At 40.3% G+C, this 19076-nt stretch overlaps 1 protein-coding gene across 2 annotated transcripts in view; it reads right to left on the reverse strand.

Annotated features, from left to right (window-relative positions):
- Positions 1-1545: 1545 nt before the first annotated feature.
- The window catches only part of SCFD1 (sec1 family domain containing 1), a 42234-nt gene continuing 24703 nt past the window's right edge, over positions 1546-19076 (reverse strand). Inside the window, exons 15-25 of one of the 2 annotated variants that reach the window (XM_065753736.1) lie at positions 17979-18075; positions 15119-15189; positions 14200-14279; positions 13598-13660; positions 12755-12830; positions 10828-10881; positions 8143-8195; positions 6874-6907; positions 5737-5802; positions 2725-2793; positions 1546-1779 (exon numbers count right to left, since the gene is read on the reverse strand). In XM_065753736.1, the coding sequence (XP_065609808.1) occupies positions 1756-1779; positions 2725-2793; positions 5737-5802; positions 6874-6907; positions 8143-8195; positions 10828-10881; positions 12755-12830; positions 13598-13660; positions 14200-14279; positions 15119-15189; positions 17979-18075 (687 nt within the window). In that variant the 3' untranslated portion in view covers positions 1546-1755. The remainder of the gene's footprint in view (positions 1780-2724; positions 2794-5736; positions 5803-6873; positions 6908-8142; positions 8196-10827; positions 10882-12754; positions 12831-13597; positions 13661-14199; positions 14280-15118; positions 15190-17978; positions 18076-19076) is intronic. The other variant, XM_065753744.1, reaches the window with a different exon arrangement.

The following is a 19076-nucleotide window of genomic DNA, read 5'->3' on the forward strand; positions in this document are numbered from 1 at the left end:
GGATGCTTTGCCGAGAGCAGCACTGAACACCTGATCCCATCCTGCTGGAAATACTGCTGGTAGGTGAGCAGCTGGGACAGGTAACCTTGGGGGCCTTTTCCAGCCTTGGTGCTCCTGTGATTCATGCTTACAGAACGAACTGCCTCAGGAATAACAATCATAGAACAGCCTGGGTTGGAAGGGGCCTTAAACCACCCAGCTCCAAACGCTGCCACGGGCAGGGCTGCCACCCACTGGATCGGGCTGCCCACCTGGCCTCGAATGCCTCCATTTAACCACACTGAGAGGCATTTTTCCAAATGCCTTTGACCTTGTTCTCACTGACAAACATAGTGTACGTACAGGGAATGAGAATAAACTGCTTGGCACTGTGAGTCCTTGCTGAATGATCTGTGGGATAACATTCACTTACAGTAACTGTCATTAACACCGTAATAAATGCATTTATTGAGTTGGAAACTTGGAAATAGAAAAGTAGTGATGTGGAGTGTCTCACAAGGCTCAGGTTAGATAATTAAGTAGCATTTTTAGTTTTGATAACGTAGTCTAGTTTATGCATATCTTTACAGACACATTTATTAAGGAAGTGATCAACTGTATTTCTTGTGTATGGGTTCGGAAAAAAGGTCTATCTGGGGGGAAAAAGTAACGCTTCTAATGCAGAACTGGCATTAGACATAGAAGGGCTGTACAGAGAAATGCTGAGAAACACTACAGAACACCAGTAATTCTTAGGGTCTCACCATTTGTTAACAAACACAATAAATGTTTCCCTTTTACGTGCTTGTGAGTATTTTAAGGCCTCTTTTTGAAAGGGTGAGGTGATGTTTTCAGAAAAGATATTTCTAGAGGCACAGACAAATCTATACAAGAAATCATGCTGCTTTCTCTCCATTCCTGTACATGCTCTCTGGAGCTGTAATTATTGGCAAACTTTAATTATGAACTCCTTGAACTGCTGCCTGCTCCTGCACTACCTAAAGCAATTGTTAAAATGTGTTTTAAATATGTGCTTACTGAACAGTTGCTGTGCTGTAGTACGAGTAGGGCTTGGTTTCTTCCCAAACATAACAGTCAAAGCAGTTACAATAAAAAGTGCAGAAGAAAATTATTAAAGGATTTGCAGTTTGAAACGGTATGACTGTTTAGACAGAGATGAACGTAAACACACACCCTTAAGAGACAAAGCTGAATTACTGTATCAAAAACTTGTACTGAAGATAACTTCAAATACCTCTTTAGACCATCAGGGGAAGATGGCACAGATCCAAGTACGAGGGCTTTGGTGAAGTAAAAGGATAACAGCCAGAGGCTGTGCTGCCGTGCACTGAGGCTGTTTGTCTGCACTCCTGAAAGGCAGTTTTGTCCATTTCAGTTTTGCTAAATGAAGATAGCTGGCTTTCACGAGCACATCTCCTGAAGAAAGGCTTGACCTTTTCTTCAAAATATTGCTTTGTTTACTGTAACAGAAATCATCTATGAGATCTTGAAAATGCTTTGCTCTGTCATAAGCCATGGTTAACGCTGCATTTAGAAAGTACTGTGACTTAATGCTCAACAAAAATATAGCACGTTTTATGGTTTATTTCAGAAATGTTGATATACACAGTACTAATTACAGATTTTTTGAAAAGTTATCTTAATGAAGTTGTTTCAGGTTTTAATATAGTGACAAAATAGCAGATTTGAAGTTATCCAAATGCTGTAGCAGTTCTTTCTTTGTCTTGTTGACAATCAGGTCGTGGTGTTTCAGTCTTAATTCTGGCCGAGCTGGGACAGCTACACATGAAGAGACAGAAACAATGAGGTTGATACCCTTATTCGGTACATTAATATTCAGTTCATACAGTAAACATTTTTGTCCTACAACCCTTGGTAATTTCTCACGACCAAAAGCGTGCTAGTAATAAGAATACTTAATACACAAGAGGTTCTAGGTTTCAAATCCTAATATTTGAATAAGTTTCAGTGTTAAGGCTGGTACGTACAATCACAGTTGGAGGAACGAGGAAATTAAGCTGATTAAAAGTTGTACAATAAGCACCACTTGTCTTTTCTCCTTCAAGTTTGACAGGACTTAGTGAATATAGTTCTTCAAAATAGATCTGAACAGTAATTCAGGGGGAAGTAAAAGCGTACATAGGTGGTGACAGCTACTGGAGGACTGACCACTGTGAGTAATTTGTATTCTGCAGTTTCATTGGAGAGAGTCAGAAGTAATGGAACCAGTAACTTTTTCAACAGCATTAAAAAGACCGAGGATAACCTGAAGTTCCCATAGTGCCAGTACTTCTAAACAGCAGAACTCAGGACACAGATTTCAAGAGTGAGGCTGAAAAGCAATTTTTAACTCAAGAGAGTTGCTAGAATAGCATGGGAAGAGATCCTGTTTGTGGGAAAGTGTCAGAATTGAGTTGTCTTGGTTTTTTTTTACCCTCTCTAGGATTACGTTAAGCGAATTAGAAGGAACTATTCCAGCTGCATTACCCATTAACTCCTACTGACAGCACAGGCCTTCTGAAGTTAACAGCACTGACTCCAAACCCCCTACCTAAATCAAGCAAAAATCAGGTAACAAAACCATATTGTTTTTTCACATCAATCTGTTTTTACAAAGACAAAAATCCGAGAGATAGAAGTTAAAAAAAACCCACACAAAACAGTTATGGAAGTCATAGTTATTACAGTATGAAGTATTATGGAGTTACTGTTAAAAGTACTTACCTGCTTTATAAACTGTGCAGCATTAAAAAGTTCACTGCAGCCATAGAGGACGTGTTTGCCTTGTTTACCCTAAGAAAAGATGGGAAGGAAATAGGTGTCAAACAGAGATCACGGAGGAATACACTTTTGCTACTCTAAGTCCTATAGTTCCGCCTCTGATAGAGCTAGGAAGTTTCTGTCACTTATTTCCATCTGGCAATAACATTGTTTCGAAGTTCTTTTTAAAAAAAAAAAGCTCTTTCAAATATGATGTTGAATTTGGTTGGATGCATAAGGATCCTAGCATCCAGTGAACAGTTTGAAAGTCCTTGTCTGACAATACAGCATTGTAGAAGTGAAAAAATAGTGTAAGTAATGCATACTTCTAGACTAGAGTTTATGCCCAGAGTTGGCTGATAATCCCATGGCTCCTCTAGGCTGGAGCACAGGCTCCAGCAATCTGTCTCACTGCTGAATTACTTAGCACTTTCCCTTACTAGTCAGGGTGGGTTCTTTTCTGTGGTGGTGGTGCTCGTAAGGTGTTTTCTGTTTGATGTGAGTGATAAATGATGAACAGTCAGGGAACTGGCAGAATACAAACAGAACAGGACAGTGATGTTTTTTCTGATATAAAATTAAAAGCTGCTTAAAAAAAAAAGCAGAACAGGAATACAAGCCTTCTCAAAATGATTTTGTTTCATATCTGTTAACAGCTGCGCTGTTTCAGCAGACAGTCACACATCTGCATTTCAACAGTCTGTGGCTCATGGGCACATGCTAATTAGGGAGATGGTAATCCTGCTTTGTCTCCTCATCTTTATTAATGTGGAGTGGTTTGTGGCAGTAAGCTGTTCTTGTCGCTGGGCAGAAGCTTGAGCTTGGTTCTCCCCACCTTTCAGGCCCCGTTATTTAATCTTGAGGCCCGAACAGGTCTGGTTTTGATCTAAACTGCAATCTTGACAGATTCTGTTTTCCATAATATGAATGCGTAGCACTCACTGCCGCACATAGCATAAACAAGAAACACTAGAGATAATGAGACTGCTGCCTTCTAGGCTGCAGAATACACACTCTTGTACAACCCCAGTCTTAAATAAACATATAATTCTTCTAAAAGTGTAACTTTAAATGAAAGCATGCACATATTCAAAGCTGATTACTCAGCACACTTAGGGATGTACCACCCAGTAGTTAGTGGAGTCAAGCTGCAACTGCTTAGCCATGTACATAACCTAACACCAGTGCTCTTCAAAGTTTGATTTTGCTTTTTTTTTTTTTTTTTAAATCAGTGCAGAATTTGATTTCCTTGTGCTAAGTGATGCTGTGTGGCAGGGGTAGATTTTCAGGGAGTACCTTTTTAACAATATACAAAAGGAAATAAAAGGATGAGCTAGATTTCTGTGCCTTGAAATTCTGGTGCCACATTTCCAGCACGTCACTGGCCAATTTATCTGTTTCAAGGCACAATCTTCCTGACTAAGAACAATATCTGATTTATGATGAAGTGAGACCACAGCACAGAACTGAAAATAACTGGGTTTGAGGGTTTCTTGAGTCTCCTACAAAAGCCCCAAAATGCCAAAGCTGAACACTGCTTCCTGTTTCAGAAAGTTGTCAGAGATTTTCCTGTTTTCAGAGGCAAACTGGTAAAAAAAAGCATAGTGCTTAAAAAAATAAGGTAGTGAACAAAATCTTTGTCATATCTGCTTGCAAGAACAAACCTGTTGGGTTTTTTCCTCCTTTTCATTCTGAAGGAACACAGATTGAATTTTAGAATAATTAATAAGCTACATCTGGTGAGACAACAGATGCTGGAAGCGCACTGCACGCATGGAAGTGTGCCTGACTGCACTGGCTCAGCCTGTAGGAGCCACGTGGGTGAGGCAGGCAAGGCTCCTGGGAGCAGCGTGAGGGGAATCAAGTCTTCAGCAAATTCTCTTTTTCAGAAGGGGCTAAGCAAAGGTGAGGGAGATTCCCTCTGGGAAGGTCATATCCCACTGCTGGGGTACGGTGTGACTGGACACACGTACAGCATATTTCATTTTAACAGTCAACGAAGAAGAAACCACTTTCCACAGGTTCCAGAACAACAGCAATGAGGCTGCACGTCTCGCTGCTATTACTGTCTCTGAAATTTTTGTTTCCTTCTGTTGTGTCCCTTGTACCCCATGACTGTGACTTTCTGTAACTTGCCTTTTCCTCATTCTGATCAGCTCTGTTCCAAAGCAGCTGCCTGCTACAGGAGGGAAACAACCCAGTGCAGTTCTGACTTCATCTTCTGCAACATACACTGGACCAGGAACATAACTCTCAGGTGCTCATTACATGGAGGAATGCTTTTCAGTTACTCGTGTTGCATATGTATTGTTTTCTGGGAAAAGGCATGATCCAGAAAGACAGAACCGTAACAAGGTAAAATCCGGAAGGAAGAATGGGATTCTGCTGCTCCTACCTAATTCAAAACTTCTTTTGTTTCCTTTTTACATCTGAAAAGTGCTTCTGCCTCATCTCTGCCCCACAGGAATTCTAAGGATTTGGTTACTTCTCTTCAGCTGCTGTTCTTTGGTGTAAGTACGTTCCATTTAGGCAGGCCGACTGGAACCAGAGACTTTAGCTCCCTCACACCACCATTAATTACGCAGTTGGTTCCATATTCTTTTCTTTGTACATTGTGTCATTTCTACACAGAATCAAGTGATTCTGCATGCTGAGAATTAATTGCCTTTAAATTAGAGAAACCTCCTGAACGCAGCCAAGCAATAAGCATGAAGAGACTGATGTGATCTTTGGCAGGTGGCACGTTGTTGGCATTCAGAAACACAATATGAACAAAAATACCAGAAGCAAACAATATCTGGTGTTCTAAAGTAATAATCCTTATTTTCTACTGATTTCTTAGGTATATTTTTCCGTGCGTTATATGTAAAAGCTAATTTCATTAAGATTTAATCTTCCAAATACTAAATGTTACAGCAAGCGAAAGCTGGTCTATGGCACTAAGTTTGAAACTACATTCAGCAGAAGCATACATACCTTTATGTAGTCAATGAGATTTTGATATTCAATATAGTTTCCTCCGCCAACGACAAAGACTATTGCCTAAAATACAACATGAACGTAATCAGAATATGTAATCAAACTTAATATTTCAGCAGTGAAGTATATACTACATCAATAACATACAACAAAAAATATCTTCAGCATGCTTCAGTCTAAAAAGAACCCAACACAGATTAACCAGCTCTCTACCTCAAAGAAGGTAACACAAGATGTGATGCAAAATAATGAGTTTTTTTTAACGTGTTTCTTTCTCCTTCTGTGAAACAGCTGAAACAGAGGAAGTTTCAGCAAGTGAAAGATGTCCCCAGCATTCACAGGAACACCTGGAGTAGTGTCTTTCCCCTTCCTACTGGTAACAGCAACATTCAAGGTACAAAAACACATCAGTATCTTCCGGGCTATGTTTAAAGCACACTGATCAATGAATGAATAGAGTAAGGAAATGTAACCGTTCCATTCTTTGCATTAACATTCACTACCAGGCACTGTCTGGCTACACTGTATTACTGTCATTTTTGCTGTGGCAGTTCCATGTGACACTGAAAAATATTTCTTTTGCTCTGGACAATTAAAACATGAAGAGAATTCAGAGACTACGCTGAGGCAAATGTTTTCCCAGTGCAACCTGGTAATGAACAGGTAAGACTTCTGCTACTTGTAAACATTTTTATTGAAAAATACTGAACTTCACTGGCAGTTGTAGAAAATGAAAAAGGAGCAAGGGGCAGAACTGGCTGTTCTGCTGCTTTTGTGGGTTTTCATTTCCTTCAATCACAGAGATTGCTGAGAGAAGTCTCACTTAAATTTGTAGTCAACGCTACCGTTCAAAGCTGCAAAGAGGTTGAGATTTAGAGAGCACTCTAAAGGTCTGGTATAAAAATGGGGGAGTTAAACTACTGAGTACACCAAGTATGGTGTTATTAAATTACTGTAATTATCTCCAGAAGCATTTCTGAGATTTTCTTTTCCTTCACTGTTATCTAGTGCTTATACAGCTCCCTGAAGATGGAGAGACTTTTTAAGAACTCCAGCTCATTGCCATTAGTATCACCGAGAACGACTATTTATTTTAATACGTGAACACTGACCAGTAACTTCTCCATGACTTACCTCCTGGAATGGATTTTTGTTACGTGGAACTGAGCTGTAAGAAAAGAAAAACACATACAGTTTAAATCTTACTGGATACTAATAGAAACATCAGTATTTTCTAACATGTATCCAATGTTTATAGAATACTAAACAATATTGTTCTACCTCACAGTTTTGTTTAACACTTGGCTTTCTGCATTCATCAGAGCTATTTAAATTATTTTCATTTATATGAACAGATGCATAAGTAAATGGTTTTACCTTCCTCAGTTTTAAGGTTACTGTTTAGATCATGAGTTTTATGACAACGCATTTAAGTTCAAACTCTAGTGCTGCTGGCTGGGAGCACAGCCACACTGAGACAGAGTGACAACTGCATCAGTACGACCTGCATGTCTGCGACACCTGCGTTTCTGCTTAGCCAAGCTTCAGAATCTCAAAAATGGTATCAGCAGCAGGTAATGTTTTGCTGTCAGGCGCTACAGCAACAACACCAGAATTAAAATGACAGAAGGAAGAAGTTAGGGTAAGTGTAGAGAAAAATCCTTGAAATGTTATAAAAGCAGAAAAACAGTTTGTAACGTGTTTCATTTGTATTGCCTCTTCGCTTTGCTTTCACAACCTACTCAGCCTTTCAAGTTCTTTAGGCCATAATAATACTTCTCACGAGTGTTGTTTTCAGAAGGAATGTTATCATTGCCTTCTCTGTTACCTAGGATATTGGAGGTGAGGTTATCAGCCATAGACGCTGCTCACAGGAGCAGAAGACAGAAATTTGTAAACTTCTAATGCAACTCCTCTTCTGCTCTTTCACTAGTAAACTGTAAGTGCCTCCCCGTTCATACCTATGCACGTGAACTTGCGCGTACACCTGTCCAAGAGCAGGTACACTGTCCTTTGTTTTCAAAAATGTACTGAACGACCACAAAGTCAGAGATGTACTCAAGCTGAAATCCTGGCGTGCTGCTCAATGACTTTTTAGTTTAACAGTGTAAAAACAGCTTCAAAGAAACCAAGTGGTATTATAAAGCAGTTTGTTATAGTTAACTACCAGTATCTTTCCCACGACTGGTGTACAAATGAGCAGCACATTTGGTCACGGGAAGAAACATTTTTTTACAGCAGTTTATCTGCTTGATCCAGGTTCCACTTGATTTCCTTCAATATCAAGTGTCTTGTCTTAGAATGAATAATTAGAGATCTTACAGAATCAGGAAATAACGTAAGAATTACTTCAAGTTAGCATTTCCACAGAGAAGGAAATGAGCAAAGCTCGCAGAAACTCACCTGTCACTGCCTCGTAGCATCTTGGGGTCAAAGTATCGGTACTCATCCGTCTCCTAGTCAAAAGAATATTTTCATCTCAGAAGATATGAATTTTGGCTCAGAATTCCTGCATTGGTTCCATCGAATAGCAATCAATCAAACCCCCGCGATTTCCCAATGCAGCAGATGCATCACTCAAAATTAACTGGGGTGTGCACACATAATACTTGTATGTAACTGAACCAGCGAAGAATAAACAGAGAGAGATAAGCTGTTTCTGATTCAGTTACAATTGACTGTTGCACAACTTCCAAAACATACTTGGGTGGGTTGCATAAGTCCCAACAGAAGGGCAGTATGTAGAAAGATGAAGCTGTCAGCAGCTTCAGAGGAACATCAGGCGGTTAGTTATGACTTACTTATAAATGCTAACATTTTCCAGGTTACAGAGATCTGCTAGTGATTTCATACCCTAAACCAAAACACTTCTAAGGCAATGAATACTAAATACAAGATAGATCAAAATCTGCTACTGTTACGAAACTTAGCCTTTTCATTTCATGATTTATGACTGCTATTAAACCAAAATTAAGCTTGTGAGGAAGAAATGAGTTCCACAAGAATTTGAAAAGTTTGACTGTCTAAACCATAAAAGTTTTTTTTTCTTTATGCAAAACATTGAGGCACTTCCAATATTTGTACTGGCAACAAGCAGGGTTTTTACCAAGTCTTACAGATGAAAAACAAAGCTTCTTAATAACTGCTTCTGACAACTGCTTGGCTTTATTCTGCTTCTATACCAGCTTCATCCAGGTATTTTCCTTTATGGATAAAGAGTATGCGAGACTGAACTGGATTTCATCTGGGTGCTTACAAGCAAGATCTCAGCATCCTGAGATACTGCATAACAAATAATTTTCCAGTAGTAGACAAATTAGCACAACCGTACGCAGTACTGCAAAATATACAGTACACATGTTGTACTTACACAAAGAAAATATCATTTGATATTAAGGACCTCTGCAATTACATAAAAATGTATCTAATTAAAGAATTAATTTAGATCTAATCTCACACCGACTCTACATATAAATGCATTTATGTTTTCTCCAGCAACATTTGCCAAGTAGGACTCCCTGTTATGAGTCAGAAATAGATAGACTGAAACAAGCTCACCTCTTCAAACTGAGAAAAATCAATGTTTTCTCAAAGGTAGCTGTAGCAGAAATGGTAAGTTTAAGAAATTAATTTCTGATTTCCATATTAAGTGTTCTGAGTGACCTCTACTGGTCGACCAGATACATTAACCCCAGGCATCTTTACCAAGGGACAACAGATCCACTCTGCTGCTGAAAATAACATCTTAGTTTGTAAAGAGAAAGCACTTTTTCCATCTAACAATCATGCCTTGCTACCTATAAAGTACAACTTTAAAAAACCAACTGCTACTTGCACATTGGTTATTTATCTATGCTTTATTTCCCTTTACATATTACTAATATCTGAAACTGCAAGTAGACTATTTTAATTCTACTGAGTTTTGCTACTTTCCAGGCACACCGACCTATGTTTCTGTCACGACCACTACAGTGGAGAACAGAGCCCACTATGAAACCTGTTGGCCCCGGATAGCTCAGAAGGTGAATTGCTATCTCTATGAAAGACTGACTGCTGGATACAAATGGCTGACCAGCTCTGTACAGCCAAAGGGGAAAATTCAGCTAGAACTGCACTAATCCATGCGTTCTTTGTACTTCTTTACACATTTAAGGAAAGTAGTGCAAAAAAGAGAGTTCTTGTTACTAAACCAATATGTTATTCTCAAGATGGGGGGTTACCATACCTCTAGGTATACTGACTGAGTAATATGAGATGTTACCATTTTTATATCTCATGTGATTATGATGCCATTAAAATGAGAAACAGCTGTTCAAGTTGGTTTGAAAAATCATCTGAAAGTCTTTTTTTTTTTAAAGCTATTTTAAAAGGTGGAATAAATCTGCCATATCATGTTATTATAGGAATGTTGTATCAACCATCAATGGTTCACTGAAGGAATTAAATATATAGTTAATAAGAAAAAAACAAGGCTTTGACTGGAAGATTTTTGGCTATAAATTGGCTGTAAATTCTAGCACTTTTCTTGAGTGTACAGAATTGAAGCTTCATTAGTAAGTTTTCACAGGAAAAAGACTTTCCTGACAAAGCAAACCAACTAACCAACCAAGACTTCAACTGAAAGACTGCTAACGTTTTTCCTCTAAACAGCAAATTTTCAAAGATGGGGGAAGGAAAACTTTCTGTACTAAACCTGTTCATACCTACTTCTCTTTTTTTAAGAGCAAAGTACCAGAAATCACTTTGACTCAAGAACAATTTCAGAGAGTTAACTTTTAGAAATTTAAAAGCAACAGAAAGGATAATACAAAAATAATGGAAGCTCATACTTGGGCCCTCTTCCCAACTCCCCTTCCCCCCCAAATAAAAGCTAGTTTGAGACACCCATCAAATATAATGATTCAGATACTACTTTGAGGTTAAATAAATAGCATGGAATAGTTATGAAAATGTCTATTAGTGAAATAAAGCACTGTGTTATCGTGAACAAAGAACAGGTAAGGTACATTACCATAATGCAGCCTAAAGATTTCATTTGACAAATGATTTCTTTAACAGTTATCTCATGTTGAAAGCAGCTATACTCACTGGGTTTGACTTCATCTCCATGAGGTTGTCCAGTATACGTGTGACTGGTAGGTTCTGTGAAACAAAACATGAAATTAATAGAATACTAAACTGCTTGCTAGGAGTTATTCATAGAATAATCAACAGGACATTTGAAATACTAAAACTTTTGCTCTTATGTTTTGAGGAAGCTGAATACTGCCATCACCTGAACTGCCTTCTGTACAGAACAGTTAACACTGTTAGCTCCTGTATTGAACTATTTTACTCTGAATTCTACAGAGATTTTTTGTAAACTGAAGTTCCCCAGGATCTAGTAGCACTGGCAGATCACAGAATGGTTTGAGTTGGAAGGGACTTTTAGGATCATCTAGTTCCAACCCCCACTGCTATAGGCAAGGACACCTCGCACCAGAGCAGGCTGCTTGAAGATCCATCCAGCCCAGCCCTGCACACCTCCAGGAAGGGGGCAACCACAACAGAAGCAGATAAGACAGACACAACAAATGGCCTAAGATTCATGTAATGAACTGTGCTTTCTGAAAGCCAAACTAGCCCTCTGTTCAGCCAAGAAGAGTCTCACGTCCAGAGGTGTTCTCTAGTGGCCAATACAAATACAAGCCAGACCAGGAAGCTCAACAACTACACTTGCCTGGAACGCCTTAAGAAAAGATTTAACTTGTTCTAGTGCAAAATAATACCCTGGCATCACGTTGGCAAACATTATTTTTGCTGCCAGTTCTAACTCAGTTTCAACAGTGACGTCATACTTCCGAATCTTAGAAAATTTACTTTTCTTTAACCAATTATAGTAGATGAGTGACTACCACAGAAAGTGCAATATTCTGCTTCAGTCCTTTCATTACAGCAAATAGAAAGCCTTCATGGAAAAATTTTTCTTCCTCTTAGGCAAGCATATCTAAAGTAGAGTCTCAGTATGTTAGACTTCTGTCAGCTGGAAGTTTCTACGACACTACTTCATAATTATACCAGTAAAGCTCTTTTCCTGACACAGACTAGATGATCTTAGGTTTTTTCCAGTCTTAATGATTCTGCGATTCTAACCATCCACCAATACTGCGTACTAAATCACATCCCTACATACTAATCTATCCTTTCCCTTCAAAACCTCCAGGGACAGTGACTCCACCACCTCCCTGAGCAGCCCGTTCCATGAACCTGACCACTTTCAGAGAACAATTTCTTCCTGATGTCCAACCTGAACCTTCCCTGGCTCAACTTGGGGCCATTCCCTCTAGTCCTATTGCTGTTCCCCAGGAAAAGAGGCCAAACCCCACCTTCTCCACAGCCTCCTTTCAGGTAGCTGCAGACAGCAGTAAGGCCTCCTCTGAACCTCCTCCAGACTAAATAACCCCAGTTCTCCCAGGGCCTCCTCAAAAAAGTCAAGTCCTGCCTCTACTCTGAAACTTCTAATAAAAACTCACCACACACAGGGCAACAAACCTAATTTTGCCCTGCATTATGAATTATTAATCTGCATCAGTTGTACTGAACATTCTTTCCTATTTATTTATGTGGAAACTACAATGGATACAAAGGGCACAGTAACTCTTATTAACAGAACAAATTCTCAGCTAGAAAGCACTGTTTTTAACACAGTCATCATGAGCTCTGCACTTCTGTCAGCCACAAACAACAGCCTGCATGCCACGCTTGTAAAAATCCAGTGGAGGTGACCCTGCTGAAACTGACCACCCATGGCCTCACTGTGCTCACATCCACTGTTTGGTCCCCACACACATTCAGCAAACATCACCGAATGTCAATGGGTGCCATTGTTACAAATATCCTCCTCTGACATTGTGGGCCACCATAATACAATAGAAGGCATTACTTTCGGAGCAGGCCTCACGATACGTCACACCTAACAGAAGTTGTTTTCCTAAGTGTTCACATTCACTTGACAGTGCTTGGTCTACAAACTTACTTGTTGCTTCAGTACCAAGTTCTTCACACCTTCCATCACAAACTGTGATCCTGTATTCATAACACGTGAAAACAGACTGAAGACCAAAACAACACAGATGAAAAAATGTTACATATAATCTTTGAGCTTAAAATTAATAGCCAGTTCCTATTAAAGCCAATACAACTGAGAAAGTAATTCAGTTTGTCATGAAATAAACTATTTTTCAAACCACACAGCAACCAAGCAAATGAGAATACACCTGTAATTCAGCAATTAGGTTCTCAGCTGTCAGTAGGAGCCTCGTGTTCTGCTCTCCGACCCATCGAACAGTTAAGGCCTTCAGCACTGCAAGGCTCTGAATACTCCTTTTTTTTTTTTTCCAACTTAACAAAACAGCCATTTTCCCATGTCAGCATCAGAATTCTCTCTAACCACACTGTGTCAGTCTCTTTATGACAGGAGATCCTATGAGAAATAAGTGCATTCTTGCTTCTCAGGCTCTCATAACACTAGAGATGACCCGTTCTGAATGCACGGGGCTGTTCTTGTTTTCTGCCATGGATCAAACACAGCTGAGCACACTGCCTGTTTCCATCTCATGCTGAATTCTCCTCCTTCGAGAGCCCCGTACCCTTCATGTGCAGGTACAGGAATCACTACATTGCCTTATGGATTTAGCCACGTATTTTTTTTTGGTGCAAGTCCAGTGCACTATTAATGGGAGATAGAAGTGCTTCTAATTTTCCCCCCAATAGGGAAATGTGTTATTCTGGGCTGCATGTGGCACTAATTACACATTCAGCACTACTAAAATAAACCAGAAGAACCCTAAGGTTTACCGACAATTAATCGAAAACATACCCCAAAGGTTTAGGCGTAGAGTTTCCATAGCTGGTTGGTGCTGAAGCCATCTTAGTGAAAGCCCTATGAAAGCAGGGGTAGAAATCAAACGCTTCATCTCATGGCACATCCTGCTGTAGGGTTCCACTCCAATCATGTGAAAGTCACAATACTTATGCTTCTCAAAGTGTTTCTGGAAGTAACTATTTCTCATACGCATCCCTCTTGTCTAGATCTACAATGGTTAAGGAACTGAAAGGAATTAGATTTTATCTTCAACAGGAATGTATTTTTCTAAGATGCACAGTAACTGATAGGCAGTGCAGCCCTTTAGCAGGTGCCACAAAACCTGCAGGCTGAGCTAACACAACTTTTCACCACGTTTGATACATTTTTCCCGTCTGGGATAGTTAAGGGCACTGATATGTGTCACACTGAACAGTGTCCTGGCATTTAGACTTCCACCATAAAGTAAGATTTCCATACATGTATTACCATAATAACAACAGCAAAGATTGTGCCAGAATAAATGTTTGCAGATAAGTCACACCGTGTGGTGCCCACACTCAATTCTGTACCGTTACCCAATTACGGCCTCACATAGGAAAAAGGAAATTACTCACTTCCATTGTTTTATGTAGCTCAGAGGAGCGAGATTACAACCTGCATCCATCAATGCTTTTTTATACTGGTCCAAATCAATCTGAAATTATGAAGCAGAAAATTGCAATGTGTTTAAACTACTCTTAATTCTCTCCACGTGCAATACAAGATTACATTATCTAAATATTAAATAAGCGAAGTTACAGTATCGCTGAAGTTAAAACACAACTGTTAATCCCCTCCTCTACCAAGTATAGAAATCCAACCTAAAATGATGAACGAAACTTTCATTAAACTTTGCTGAAAGCACACAGGATGTAATTCCACAAAAACAGCTCAGGAGAGTGTCTGCAGAAATGCATCTCTCAGAAACCTGTGACCGCACCATGGTTCCTGTAAAGTGCCACCACAGCAACTAGTGAAAATGAAGAGCACCTCTGCCCAACACAACCTAATTTCTTCTATTATTCTGAGTCAGTATACTGTTTCATCACAGAATGTTTCCATGCTACCTGTATAGTTCTGCATTACCCAGTTATTTCTACAGTATAATAAGAAACTTCCTTAAGGTCAATCATCATAAGCTCAGAACAATATACGAGGACAGTGAAGTGTTATAAATTTCGTTAAAACCTGCTTATAGTGGAAAGCATGCCAACATGAGTTTTAGAGGAACTCTGAACTGAATGTTTCAAAAGATGACCTTCCTTCTTACCCAGCCTTGCTTACCCTTCACAGTAGTAGCCAATGCTTCATTAATACCACAGAATTTTATATATATATACACATATAACCTATACGTTTTTATATTAATCAATTTTGTATTACCTAGGCATGTCATACTTCTCTTCATAGAGAAGCAGAAATACCTATTTAAGGCTGATAAAATACAGAAAAGCCCACTAGTTAGAACAGAGTCATAAGCTGTAAAGAACATACCTCTGAAGGTGCCTGAGATGAACTGATGTAATAGATAAGAAACAGTCGCATTTTGTCCTCTGGAGTTCCAGCTGCAGTGAAACACATAATAGAAACTGTAACCGTGCAATGTTAATTGCCCTTTAATGTACACATGTGATCACTGTTACCGAACTAAAGGTCTGAATTACATGTGTTCTTTCTCCTGGTGGCTTTGTTCAGCATACCAGCAGTAAAAGGCATTCTGCAGTTCTATTCAAAGTTATTAATCCACTCACTGTTTCTGAAGGAGTTACACCTGCCAGATCTGCTTGCAGCAAACACTGCTCTTCAGGTACACCTAACAAAGTTACCTACTGGCATTATGTCTGACTAAAGGAGGGGACTGCAAGCATTTCACGGGCAGTACAACTGTGAGAGAGACTGAAGAGAAGCATGAAAGCATGAAGCCACAGCACTTCTTTTCTTTTTCAGCTCTACAGTTTGTTTACACAGCAGCTCTAGAGTTGGCTGCACCAAAACAGTGGAGGGCTGAAAAAGCACTTATGTTTGAATCTTTGGTCAGGAAAAAAGACACTGAACTTCTAACCTGCCTTCATTACAACAAATGCTTGCAAAGCATTACCAGTGGGGATCAAAATTCATTTCTGTCAGATGAAACCGATGCATCTCTGTTCCTTACACCATACCCAGCTACATCAGACTTAAACAATATCTCTGCTTTTTTCCTAGAAGGAGATCACAAATACTAGAGAACACTTCTCAAATGTGCAGTCCAACGCTCTGTTAAGATAGGCCTGCTGCCTTGAGATGCAGCTCAGTATTTAAAAACAAAAACAAAACACTGTTCTTTACTCACGGAGAAGTAAATATATACACATTTTCCAGCTATGGAATATGGATCACAACAGCAGGGCATCACCTAACCTAACGTGTAGCTTTTGTTTGTAAGCGAGCACATATTTAGTCTGGCAGGAGCCTCTCTCCACGAAGCACTGTCATCATCACCATTTATGACTCAGCTGTTTCCAGAATGTGAGTTTCAGTAGCCTGCCAACAAGTACCAGTAAGCCAGAGGATCAAAAAACTTTGCATCATAGGAACCGAAAAACAGCTTTCATGGTGGACATCCCTCTGGAGTCCACTTGGGTACAGCGGCTCTCTGCACATCCTAAAGTGAAGTGCTGTAAGAGAACCCGGGGTCTGTGGCTGACTCAGACACTCGGTTTCCAAGTTACCAGTTTCCAGCTCAGGGCAGTACCTGCTGCAACACGATAGCATTTCTCTCACTGAACATGTTTACCATGCCTGCGAATCTCCTGGGAGGCTTGTGCTCAAAGAAGTGTCTTGCTTAGACATGAGCAGGTGGTGTTTTCTCCTACCAATAAAAAAAAGCCTGAAAATAAATGCTTAGATTATATCATGCTCACTTTCGTAAATCTTAGGAAAACACATTTTCCCTGGCAAAAGCACATGTAGTGTAGTGCTGGTGTAAAACACAGCTGCGATAAACAGTCGCAAGACACAGCAGCCAGGCTGCCAGTGAAGTGCTTCCCTTTCTTTCCTAAGCCGCGATCTGGGACAGCCTGGGAGGGGGACACGGATTAAGCGTTCTGCAGGAAGCTTAGCTTGACAAATCTCAAATAGAACAACCTTATTTTTAACTCAGAAACCAGCAGGAAGCCTTCAGGGCTACTGCTGCACTGATGGAGTAAAGCAGAATCAGTAACTCTGGTTTTAGCATCACTCCAGAACACAGTAATATCCGCTGAGCTGGGAGGCAGCTGATTGCCACGAGTGCTATCTTACTGACAGACAGCAGAACGGGAGGACAGAGCAGGCAAGTGCTCAGTCTGCTGCTGGGCAGTGCCCACAGGGCGAGCGCCCCGCAGATCATACAAACCAGAGCTCACCACCGAGGGTGCTGAAGACATGACACGTTAGTCCTGCAAAGTAAGTGCTCCTGTGGGTGCCCAACAGCAAATCACACAACCAAAAGCTAGCTAGTTCTGCAGACAGCATACACTGAAAAGAACACGGTACTTGAAATCCCTTTGTATCATGTGTCTCATATCTAGGCAAAGCATATGAAATGCTTATTAGTTACTATAAGCAACTGAATATTTAGCATAAGAAGGAAAACTGTAGCTTAGATGTCTCATCTTTTCCTTGTGTACACCCAGAACATCTGTTGTCAAAAGGCTCTACCGACAGTTCTGCGAGGCCGCCACCTCTACGCCGTGGCACCGTGACGAGCTGAGAACACATTCTGGTCTCGGCCTTTCCCAGAAAAGCTCCCAGTGACTCCTGCTGACAGAGAAGCCCGGTAACAGCCAGCGTGTAAAGTTCAGTGTCTAGTAACCGGGTATGAACCAGATGGGGAGCTCTGCTGCTGCTGCTGAGAGCACATCTGCCACAGCTGTGTGAGGGCACATCAAACCCCCCCAGTGTCTGCCAGCCAGCTCGACTCCCTTGTCTCTGCCATCCCCATGTGCCATTCAGGCTTTACAGTGTCTGCCTTATGAGCTACGCTGTGGGGATTCTAAACAACCAGTGCTGTTCAGAACACGATTCCATGATATATCAGGAAATACTTGAGAAGTGAAAAGGTAAAGTCTCACGGCCCTCAGAAACAAGGAATTAAAAATGGATTTCTGCAGAGCTGCAAAAGTCACCCATTTTTTTAATATATGACTCAGCCTATTGATAAACCCTCCAGACTACTACTGGAATCAGTGAAAAGCTGTTTCCTTTACAAGCTGCACAGCTTGTACACACACACACACACACACACACAGTCTTTACTGTCCATAAAGTTATACCACACATTCATTGCACCTCTAAAGCATCCCGACACCAGGTTCAGGTTTGAAGTACTCACCATCCGGATCAGAAATCATGTCCAGGAGGGATTTATCCAGAGTGGATTTGCTCATTATTTTTTCCTCGTATTCAAAATACACATCCAGCTTCCTAGTCTGTGTAAGAATAAGTGTTAGAATTTATTAACTCTAATTCTTTACCACTGTGAAAAATACTTCTCTCTCTCTTCAAAAGGTTTTAGTTATCATGATTTTTCTAAAATGTTTTTAAATACTCTGTCAGAAAAAAAAATAATTAATGCTTCCTGTTATCAACCTCAGAAAACTGAGGCTCACATGACCCTCATAATTGAAGTGAAAATGCAAGGTAAGCAAGGGAGGTCTGACATGAAATACTGAACTGGCAGAGGAGCTTTGTTTTCAACTCAGCTTTTGCTGAATGCTGCAAACTCCATGCCATCATACATAGCATCAGATTTAATGCTGAACATGGAATCTCTCCTTCAACAAGACAATTGCTAAATGCACACAGACATAGGATATTCCTAAATCCACTAAAGCATCACCCTGGAGAACGCTGGGAGCTTTCCTTTCAAGTCTGAAGCGCTGTTAGTATGAATGAGTTATTCCAGTCAAGATGGAGCACCCCATCATCAGCTCATCTGGCTAACACTGGGGAAAAAAGTCTCTCACTGTACTGTGTGTTGTTATGACAGAGTCGTAGAACTATCACATGCAGACCAGAATGTGGAAATCCTTTTTCAGGGAGGATGCCACAGCTGAATGAAAGCACTAAGGCAAAAGCTCCGGGGATACATCATGTGGCCATGCAACTAGTGACAGCACTACAATGCACGTGCACAGGCTGCACAGCCTTACACACCTGATCTTGAAGTTTCAATCCTAACACAGAAGAATGCATTCCAACACATTCCAACACTGATTCAGAAACCTAATGTGCCATCAGTTTTTGAGGAGTTAAGTATTAAAATCTATCATTACAACAAACATTACAACGGCTCAGCTTACAAATCCTTCATGTCAGGACACTAACTAAATCCTCTTGAACACAACCAGCTACACAACAACTCTAAAAGCAGACTGGTAGAGTGGATCTCCATCTCACTGCCTTGGGAAGCATTTCAGCTCCACACTGT

This window comes from Cyrtonyx montezumae, unplaced genomic scaffold (assembly GCF_038088225.1).
Source record: "Cyrtonyx montezumae isolate F1298 unplaced genomic scaffold, pur_monq_1.0 scaffold_10, whole genome shotgun sequence".
NCBI classification, from domain to species: domain Eukaryota; kingdom Metazoa; phylum Chordata; class Aves; order Galliformes; family Odontophoridae; genus Cyrtonyx; species Cyrtonyx montezumae.